The 10,627-nt window shown below is 41.6% G+C and overlaps 1 protein-coding gene across 1 annotated transcript; it reads right to left on the bottom strand.

Moving 5' to 3' along the window:
- Positions 1 to 2,235: 2,235 nt before the first annotated feature.
- On the bottom strand, positions 2,236 to 10,314 carry CCDC107 (coiled-coil domain containing 107). Its single transcript, XM_030960183.1, has 6 exons — positions 10,117 to 10,314; positions 7,432 to 7,637; positions 6,216 to 6,282; positions 4,987 to 5,077; positions 3,768 to 3,877; positions 2,236 to 3,161 (listed from the first exon to the last, which is right to left on the bottom strand). Exons 1-6 carry the CDS (start codon positions 10,283 to 10,285, stop codon positions 2,872 to 2,874), a joined length of 933 nt encoding a protein of 310 aa, XP_030816043.1. The 5' UTR covers positions 10,286 to 10,314; the 3' UTR covers positions 2,236 to 2,871.
- Between the last annotated feature and the right edge of the window lie 313 nt (positions 10,315 to 10,627).

The following is a 10,627-nucleotide window of genomic DNA, read 5'->3' as shown; positions in this document are numbered from 1 at the left end:
TTATGCTCAAATTTATGTTTTTGCCTCAAGCTTAACTCCCTCCTTTCCATTATACTTATCGATACATTCTCATTCCAGTATTACAATTTGTTACCCCTTGGCAACATCAAACCTTTGGTACTCTCTGCTTACAACTGCTGCCTGGCTCTCCATCGCTCAGTGCCCTGGGAACATTTCAGGACTGCCAGCCTCCGAGAGCTGCAGGGTGCCGTGCCACCAAGCATTCCTGCTCTGCTGGCTTCTCCCTCCACGCAGCCAGGTTTGAACCAAAAGCCTATCATGCGGACACTCCATTTTCAAACAACAGGCTGACGGCACTGAGCAGTTCCCACTGCCAGGCACTTTTTCCTTTCCCGAGCAGGAGCGGGGCTGCGGGGCCTGCTGGAGCCCCGCACAGCCCTCCCGCCGAACCCTTCCCCAGGGCACGGAGAATGCCCGCGCACGGCCAGGAGGCTCTCCGGGAACGGAGCATCCTAACCCGGGGGCGCAGACAGCGCTGCTGTACTTCATGGTGCACACGCTGAGATTACTTTGACCAAACACCAATGCCGCAAAAGGCGGAATAACCATTATGAGCTCAGCAGCTCCACGGAAATGATGCACTTTCCCAGGAGAGACGCGGGACGCCGGCGGGCAGGGGCAGTGTCTCACTGGAGCGGTCCCAGGGCTCACGGCTGCCGGCCCGGCCGCGTCCCGCAGCCCCGCACCGTCTCCACGGTGCCCGCGCCGCCCCGGCCGCGCCGCTACAGCAGGGGCAGCCGCTACAGCAGCGCGGAGGGGCCAATCCCAGGCAGGCCTCGCACCAGAGCAGCGCAAGGTGCGTCGCAATTCCCGACTGCTCCTGCGGAAATTCCCTGCCCGTGGCACGGCCGTGCCTCCCTCCCCACGGCTCCGCCCGCCCTGCGGCCCCGGAGCCCCGCCAGGACAGGCGGGCGCTTACACAGCACACGGGCTCTGCCCCCGGTAAACCCCGGCAGCTGGAATCGACGCCTCCAAACTGCGGCGAGAGCGCACGCTGGGTCCTTGCAGCCTGGGTCCGAAATACAGCGATCAGCCCGAGGCAGCTCAGAGCCTTTCGGACAAGGGCTTCGAGTGGCAGCAGCCTCCGAAGACTCGCGGAGGTGAAAGGCACAGCAGTGATGATTCAAACACTGCCCCAGGCAGAGAAAGGCCCGCCGCGGCCAAGGACACCGGTGCCAGTGCCTGGAAGGAGCGGGACTGACCTGCACCCTGCACACACCTCGGCAGCCAGCACACCTGGCTCCCACTCCATCGCTCCCGCAGATCAATGGCTTTGACATTAGTTCACTTTAATACATTAGCAATTTCAAAGAAAAGCCTCAATGAAACTGATTTTTTTTCAGTTTCATTTGTCCCGAATGCCCAGAGCAACAGCAGTTATTTTCTAAAATCAAACTGTATCCAAGTAGATCTTGGTACTACGATACAGTTTGATTTTAGAAAATACCAGATTAACCCCTTCTGTCTTGGGGGAAAAATCTGCCACCTCTTGAGAAACCCTGGCTCATTAGTCAATCAGTTTTCCAAAGTTAGGCAAAATCTCAGTGCAAAACTACTAACACACTCTTGCTAAGGATGTATTTCTGGATGCGCTGCTGCTTCCAAGCCTGTGTGATCCAGTTTTAGAACAAAACACATACCATGTGTCTACACCAGAATGAACAATTCATTCCATTTCAGTGAGTGACATGATAATAAATTTAGTCCCTTTAAGTGCAGTACATTTCCTCCATAAAAACAAATTCACATGCTATTTTCCTGTAAGAATAAGGATGCCAGAAGAGTTCAGGCATCATAACTGGCCTAGTTAAAAGCGATGCAATTATAAAACAGAAAATGTAACAGTGCCATACTATCAGACCTACCTCTAAGACAATTCCTGTCATTAAAGGCTGGCAGTATCATAGGTGTGTGCATTAAGTGAACAAAAAAATTATTAAATATTGAAAGGGTGGACAAAAATTATTCTGGCGAAGGAAAATAATGCTTCTCCTAATACTGACCGAAAAAGGCAGCTATCAAGTTGACATAATGTATTGAAAAAAGATCCCACACCCCTCAGTTCTTGAATGGTACATAGCAACACATCTGTTAATTCTGATGTAAAAAAAAAGGGTATCAAAATTAATCAAAAGGTCAGATTCTATGGTATTAAAATAAATGTGAAACAGAGATACAGTACTAATGAGTATCAATCAGTTATTAGACAGCAGCTGAGTTTAACAAGTGACAAGTGGGGAAGAAATTAAGTGATCCAGTGTAATACATTTGGTATTAAGTTGACATACAAAACTAAACATCATTACTCAGGAGATTGCAAATGTAGACATCATTATTTTCACTTTGTGTCCATGGCTGAATTTCTCTCTCCAAATAAAGAAACTTAACTATGAATAAGTATCAAAGACTTAATGCATACTGCTTTTCACACTCCCAGAGAAAATTTTTCCACCAAGAGCTGAATTCATCAGTGCATGCTCTTTAATGAACTCAAGAAAGTCACTGTTCAAGTGGCATAATGCTTTCTAGTTACAAAACATTTATGAAACATCTATTTTTTATAGTCTCAATTAGAAGATATTCTAATATTTTAGTGAAGCATCAGATATAATTACAGTGCATTATATACAGAGTACAGAAATATTTTTATAGGGAAAAAATAAATAGAAAAAATATGTAAACATCCTGAGTAAAATTCTGCTGCCACTGAAGTCAGTTACAGAACTGTCATAGATACGAGCAAAGGCAGTATTTCACCCCTCTTTTTAAAGCATATAGCAGTGCACATAATTCATTTCAGTTTAAAGTGCATACAACATTATAAAAAGAATTCATAAGCTTTTGGAAGTTTTACATATGCAGATTCCATTCACATCTATTGCGTCTCCTCAGTCCCATCTCTTCTGATTCAATGGCATCTTTGCTTATAATTTCTTCATCTTCTACAACATCTGGCTCCAACTGATGTATTTCACATTCACTATGTAATTCATGCTCTTCTATTTTGTAATCATTATCAATATCCTCAAGCAAATCTCCGTTACAGTCATCTTCTCTGTTGTCCATTTCTTTCTCTTGAGAATGTTCGGCAAACGACTGAATGAGATCTTCAAGTTTCTCATCACAAATGTGTCCAAGATCTTAAAATTAAAAAAAAAAAAATAAAAATTAAAGTTTACTGGTAAGGCTCTGAATTTCAGGGTCAGTTTAGAAGTAGAGTATTTTTAAATTCTTTTTTCTCTTTTATTAAGACTTGAATGATGCAAAAAAAAAATCACCAAATTTCTAATGGACCATTCTTAACATTTAAGACTTCTCTTGGGCTACCATGAAGCTCCTGGAAGTCTCCAGTTGAAACTAACATACAATTTGCTGTTTAGTATTTTATGTAAGCATTACTCACAGCCTCTGAGGTCCCCATTTGGAAATCCTTTGCCTAAAATTACTCCAGTACTAACAGACTACTTAGGAACTGATGTTCCAAAAGCCTGTTTTATCAAAACAGAATGTGACTGTGTGGTGCATCCCAGTTCAATGTCTTGAGCAGCTATTCTTAAATAAATCATGATGTATCAAATATTTGAAATTGGATACACCTCAAATAAGAAGAATGGTATTCCTCCAGAATAAAACTAATTCCACACAAATACCCAAGACTCAGAAGCTGAACATTATTATAGTAAGATCTATTTATTCTTTTAAAATATAAACTATTTAATTATCTATCTGTCTGAAAATTAAATTACCTTTCATCTTGTTTTCCGATTTATCCAATCCACTTTCTTTCATCAGTCGTCTAATTGATTGGAGCTGTGTCATTATTTCATCTTTCTGCTCACAAGCTAAAGCATTGACACTAGAAAAATAAGACAAATGTTAACAGCTGAAAGATTACCTTGGAAGGGAGTGTTTGATAATAATACACTTATTTCAATATTTCTTTCTGTGCATAAATAGCATAGTGAAGTTTGTGAAATGTTTAGGTCAAGCTTCCCTTTGAGAACTGTCTCTTGAGAAGTGGGGAGACTATTACATCACACAACTACTGAATGTCACTGAACTCTGGCTTTGAAGCCCCAATGGCCAAGGTCGAGTAATGACTACTGAAAGTAACAATTATCCAAAATTGTACTACTATCCATAGTAATACAACAATGCCCAATGTAGAACTTTAGAGTTTGAAGGCTTTTCTCATTTAAGGTTTTTTAACTTGCCTCCCCACCACTACTAGAAATTTGTGCAGCAAACTGGCCAGTGACTTTTCTGTTTAATAGTTTCAGCACATATCCAGTTCAGAAGTACACTGCAGAAACAATCAGGAAATTCTGCATATTTTAACCTGTGTTTTGTGAAGGATGTCAGTCTAGAAATTAACTGCAAGGATACTTCTATTTCTAGTAGATGAGTAAGGCTCTAGCTTCTTAAGAACAGAACTTCTCTAAAACTATAAGGAGTTTTTATATTACTGATTCCTTTGTCCTACTAAAATAGACAAGTTCTATTTCACTGGAATACTACACTTCACAGATTCATTTCAAAACCCAAAAAATAAGCAGCTGTACCTTGATAACTATTTTTACTTATAATTACATCTAAAAGAAGAAACTCACTCTGCTACCAAAATCTATTTCCCACAAGAGCTTTCAAATGTTACTGAGTTTAAGTATGTCTTCACTATTAGTCTCCTTGGTCAATATTAAAGTTCATCTTGTTAAGCCACAGTAACATGATCACGTCTTCTGCATTTATGTTTGGTGAACAAGAGATGGGAGGTGTCTGTGAAAAAGTGCACAAATGACACAATTGGTATCACCTGCAAAAAGCTACAGAAACAGTAAGCAATCAAAGAAGGTTCCTAAAACTTTCCTTACCTATATATAAGGATCATTTTAAGAACTCTTCGTTAACATTTTGGCGAATTTCAATATACAGGAAACAACAGTGAGATTTTTTAGAAACACTCACCAGTTTGAAAGTGGATCCAACTGAGTCAATAAAGAATTTAACATTTTCTCTGTCTGTGCTAGATGTTGCTCCAGTTCTAAAAGCTGATGCTCTAACAAAAACAAACACAAACAAAAACAATACAACAAAAAAAGAGGGAGATGTGAGGGGAGGAAGAGAGGGATGAGGAGAGAAAGAGCATTGTAAAAATGTCTTTACAATATCATTAGGATATTAATTTATATTTTTCACTGGACAGATTAAAAACCAGAAAGCTTCTTTCATCTAAAAAATTTGACAATATGAAAAGGGAGTGGTGGGGGTAAGAACAGAAGCCTTATTATGTGTGAACAGAAGTCCCACCCAGTAACCTATCCCCAATAGTGCCCAAACAAAGGGCACTTTGTAGAAACTGAGCAAGGATGTGCAGCTCACCTTCCCAGTCTCAAAAACTATGCAGCTGCAAGACTTCCTGAGATGTAAGTACTGTATTTATACATAATATGCTTTCATGTGTTTTTCTATTCACAGCTTACAAATATATTTAATGCTTAATGCACTAGAATCAAGAGGAGTCATTCCTCCTAAAATACAATTAAACTTAGAAGAAAGAAGATGCAACACACAGGGATGATAAGTAGGCTGTGTGGCAAATCACTGCTGAGCCTCATTACAGACTTGGTGTACACAAGACTTGGTGTACAGACTTGGTGTACACCAAAAGATGCTGCTAGTTGTTTAATTCACTAAAAATGTGTCTATACAAGGAGGAAAAGGTATGAAAACAGCATCAACTTTGAATGTTTGTGATAGGTTTGTCATTTGGCCTAGAAATCATAACTGGTCTCTTTAATTGTTTAGCCACACTGTTCCACTATCAATACAGTTCAGTTCTAAACCAGATCATTATATTATTTTTAAATACCTCATTTATTTAATTATATCCCATTTAAACTGAAGAAAACTGAACAGATCTTAAGAGAGAAAAACATCAGACATTTTAGAGGCAGAGAATCATACTGCATTACTACAGCTGTTTTAAAGAGCATTACATCTGGAGAATTAAAACAAACCTCGAACAAGCATTTCAAACGTACCAAATAACAAAGTGGGTATTTGTAGATTCCTAATTGCTCTAAGTAACTTGAGAGATTGTCTTCATTCAGCTAGATTACATCAATGAAAACATGTTTTGTTCCAGTAGGAAATAAGCATTTTTGTTGAACATATGCATTCTGAATGGGTCTTACCTGTTTCTTTTGCTTTGTCTTCTGTACTTTTTTCCTTTTTGGAGTGACTTTCTTCCTGTGACTTCATCTTTAAAAAATACAATCATGATAAACAACCTCATCACTATTTGTGTACTAAAAACAAAACTGCATTTAGAACTTTAGTGAAAGTAAACAGCAACCATGAAAATGTGCTACATTCATGAAACTCTTCTGTGATGCCTCATCCGGTCTTAAACTAACATTTCTGATTTTAAGCAAACACAACATGACTGGCAAAAGCTCTAAAAGAAAGCAGTTGCTATTTCGAAAAGAAACACAAGAAAACTTCTAGGTTACTGGATCCAGTCTCCTATCATTAATTATGATATAGAATTTATTTCTTAAAGTAATAAAGATACTATCATAAAAATATTTACATTTTAATCCCACAAGCCCAAGTGTAAAGAATTGTAACACCCAAAATATGGTTTTCGTGATTTTTAAATCTTGTACTAAACTGGGCAGCCTCTATAGTCATTTTGCTAAGCTGTGATATTTTTCTCATACACAAGAGTAACGTGAACTGACTCCCGAAATGAGCATGCTGTCTCCAGTCTTACTCCTGTTCATTTTTATTTTCCCTGAGGGCACGCAATGATAATCCAGGTGTACTCTCAGCTTTGTGTATCTCTTACTATAAATAATACATTTCAAGACTGATTCCTTTTAAAAAACAACTGATCACGTGCTCTCCTTTTTGAATTTACAAATAGTAGAAAAGGTATCCCATAACATGAATAAACCTGCATGAGAAGTCCAAACAAAAGGTCAAGTCTACTCACTGTTCCACCTAACTGCTAATCTAAGATCCCTGCACCGCAGGAACTGTCTGCCTCCTGCCCATACTCAATCTCATTCTGAAGAATGAAAAGGAAGTGAAGCACTGATGACACTTAGGTTACAGACTCAGGTAGAAGCACTGTTCAGGTTCTCAGATTCTCATTTGAGGCTGCAGAGTGAATAAGATTCTCACTTCTTCAAGCATCTAAAAATACCTAAGCCAGAGGTCTTCATACAGAAGAATTAGATATGCTAGAATTTTAACTTTGGACTTCACATTCAAGGTCAAACAGAGCAAGAAATGGCTTTTGGACAACCCTATACATGGGCTCAGAATTAGAAAAACAAACAGACAAGCCAAGAATTTACATTTCCCCCTAACTACAACAATTTAATGCTTTTTCCTATGGCATACCTTAAGAAGTTTGTATGCTGCAAACACTCCCACTCCAAGAGCATACAGCGGCATGAGGGTGAATGCTAACTCTCGGCCGTTTCCTCTCGTTCTCTCACTTTTGATCTCTTTTTCCATTGCATTTCTCATTTGTTGAAAACTCTGGTAAGTATTACTGTCAGAATTTCCTGGAGTCCGGTGAACTTGATAAACTGTCTGAGGACTTCCTTAAAAATGAAATTTTTAGGGAAAAGGAACAAAGGGAAAGGGAAAGACAACAAAGTAAGAAATAAAATCAGAAGTCCACAACTGGAATTAAATTGTTTTCTTCTTGTGTAATCATCTTTGTTCATCACTCTTCTAAGACGGTGTGGGCAGCCTTGTATCCACTTAAAAATCAAGAATTATTCTTACATTAACAGGATGCACAGTTAAATCTAAGCAGCAAAAACTCTCAAGCCAAGCTTGGTTTAAGCTTCTTCACAGCAACACTGGCAAACCCTCAGCAAATCACAGAAAGATAGATGTAACAATAAACAATTTAAATTTTGAAATTAAGCATATTCAGAGAAACGACTGATAATGCAGAAAACAGTAATTAATATTTTTTTCTTTGCACCAAAGGAACTGAGTTAATTAGAAATTGAATTGTCTGGTCTCAGAAAAAAAAAGGTTTTGTCAAAATACGCTGCTTTCATTATTTTGACAGTAAACTCAGGTTTACATGGATATTCCCACAGGCTTAGAAGTACTGTACCTCTCCAAATCAAATATTTAGCAGGAGAAGATTATACAATACCCAAGAGAGGCAACCTTGAAAGTCAGAAGTATTTTTGCATGTAATTTGCCTACCAGAACAGGGAGCAGATGAGAAAACAGCCAATGTCATTGTTCAACTTAGGAAACAGGTTATTTGGTAGTTAAATCAAGGGTTCATGGGACATGCACATATGGAACAGTACCATCAGCTAAAGAATGCAGATGCTTGCAGAGACAGACAGCAGGGAATGGGGGACTGTGGACTTTTACACTGATGTCTCAACTGAGTGCCTAGACTTAAAATTTAATGTATCAGAACTGAGTATGGGTATGGCAAGGTTCACATTCTTTAAAAACTCCCAAACAAAAGAACCATTATGCAAATCACTGCTTATCAATTAATACTGTAACAGTGGCATTTCAGGAACTCACAGTAATGTAACTCAAGTGTGCAAAGTACAGCCACAATCAGATAGAGAAAAAATTAATGTTACACAAAACCTCAATGCTCTAGCTGATACAATCAGAACTCAAGCTACCTTCATCATTCAGTGCAAATTCAGGCAGGCATTGTCCTTTCAGGACAAGTAGATTTAGACTTGCTAAACTAAGTAAACTTGCACTAACTAAACTGGAACATTTTATATTTTTTCCACCTTTCAGAATGTTTCATACTGATTCCTAGTTTTACATTTACATTCACCTTTCCCCATATTTTAAAGTCTATTTGTTTTTAAAGTAAATGAGTAGTTTTACTAAAATAGTTACTATCACAGATGAACAAGATTTCTACAGATCATGCAAATAAGATTGTGGCAAGGGAAATACCTTCAGGGTGGAGAGGAGGAATGTTGAATCCTAGTGGAAATCCAGTGCCCCGCACCAAGTTTATCCCACAGAAGAAACGGCAAAGTGAGTTACAAGCCAACCAGGGCAAAAGAACCACCGAGAGAGATGACAATACGAGATCTGTCTGAAATTTATTTTACTCAGTGCTGGGCCAGTACTTCAGTAGAATCACAGGCATGTTAAGTGTTTTTGGGTTTTTTTTAGGATTTGGTTTTAAAATAATTTGATCTGTAGGAAATATACAGCTACCTTATAAATAAAAAATAATCAGGTGAAACAGGCCAGGCAAGAGCTTATGAAACACTGTAAGTTTGACATCAGGTGGGAAGAACATGGTAGCAGCTCAAGCCTCCATTTTTCTGCCAGCAGGGAAAAGCACAGACACATTTGGAGGATTACAGCAACTAGCTGTCTCTTGGTTTGAAACACCTCGGAAGGCATCATCAATGAATCACAGAGCTACCTCACAAAAACGAGCTTTTAGTGATTGTCAAAAACTAAGGTGTACCCTTCGACCCTGAGCTAAATCGTGACATGCACTGACATGGCTTAACATACATGGATACCACTATAGCTCCTATAAGTAGCAAACTCTGTAACCCATTCATTGATACCTTTTCTAAACAAGCATCTGGGACTCTTTTTAGTATACTGCCGGACAGATTTTGTATGACTGTGCGTGTATTTACTAACAGTAACACTCGGCTTCCTGATTGCAATTGATTTTTCCCTGTGACACCTCTCGGCTCATTTGTTCGATTGTGACCCTGCGGGCATTGCTCGTCACACCGCTCGGCACTTCCAATTACCGGGTGCTTCCTGCACTTAAGAACAGTTTTGTAAGACAACACAGACAGAGCCCAAAGCACTGGCGAACCAGAGCAGCAAAACACCGCAGGAGCTGGGAGTGTTTCAGGCGCACACAGGCCAGCTCGGAGCGCTCTGACCAGGCCTCTCCGCCCACAGCCCGTGTACAGCAGGAGCTCCCCGCCGGAGGAGGGCACATCCCCCTCGGATCCTGGGGTTCCCTTCGAGCCCGCCCGAGCCCGCGGCGGCTCCCGCACGGAACCCCGGCCGCGGCATCGCCCCGGCTCCTACCTCTGCCGTGCTGACGGGGATCGTAATGGCCGGGGCCGGCCTTGCCGCCCCGCGGGGACCGGCCGGGCCGCCCGCCGCCTCCTCCCCCGAACATCCTGGGCATGACGACGAAGACGCAGAGCACCAGCACGGCCGAGACCAGCACCTGCTGCACGGCCGACAGCGCCATGGCCGCCGCCGTCCCGCGGCCGGGCCGCGCCCCGCGCCACAGCGCCCCCAGCGGCGCCCCACGGCCCGGCCCGGCCCGGCCCGGCCCGGCCCGGTCTGGCACGGCGCCCTACGGCACGGCACGGCGCGGCACGGCACAGCACGGCACGGCACGGCACGGCACGGCCCGGCGCCCTGCGGCACGGCACGGCACGGCCCGGCAGGGCGCGGCCCCAAGCCCCGCCCGCGGCCCCCGGCTGCCGGCTCTCCTTCAGGGGCAAACGTGTGACTAAACTCCTAGCTCTGAAGGGCACTTCCGCTGGCAAATGAAATTTTTTGCTGGAAAGGGTTAAACAAAAGTGAA

Source organism: Camarhynchus parvulus, chromosome 1A (assembly GCF_901933205.1).
Source record: "Camarhynchus parvulus chromosome 1A, STF_HiC, whole genome shotgun sequence".
NCBI classification, from domain to species: Eukaryota; Metazoa; Chordata; class Aves; order Passeriformes; family Thraupidae; genus Camarhynchus; species Camarhynchus parvulus.
The sequence above is the reverse complement of the archived record's forward strand: the minus strand, read 5'-3'. Positions and strand labels throughout refer to the sequence as shown.

Bases quoted from the DNA above. Each gene is read 5' to 3' on its own strand.
- CCDC107 (XM_030960183.1), bottom strand. From the start codon at position 10,285: ATGGCGCTGTCGGCCGTGCAGCAGGTGCTGGTCTCGGCCGTGCTGGTG. The intron at 7,638-10,116 runs GTAGGAGCCGGG...TTCATTTTTAAG, and splicing joins TCCCCGTCAGCACGGCAGAG to GAAGTCCTCAGACAGTTTAT. The intron at 3,162-3,767 runs GTAATTTAATTT...TTTAATTTTAAG, and splicing joins ATCGGAAAACAAGATGAAAG to ATCTTGGACACATTTGTGAT.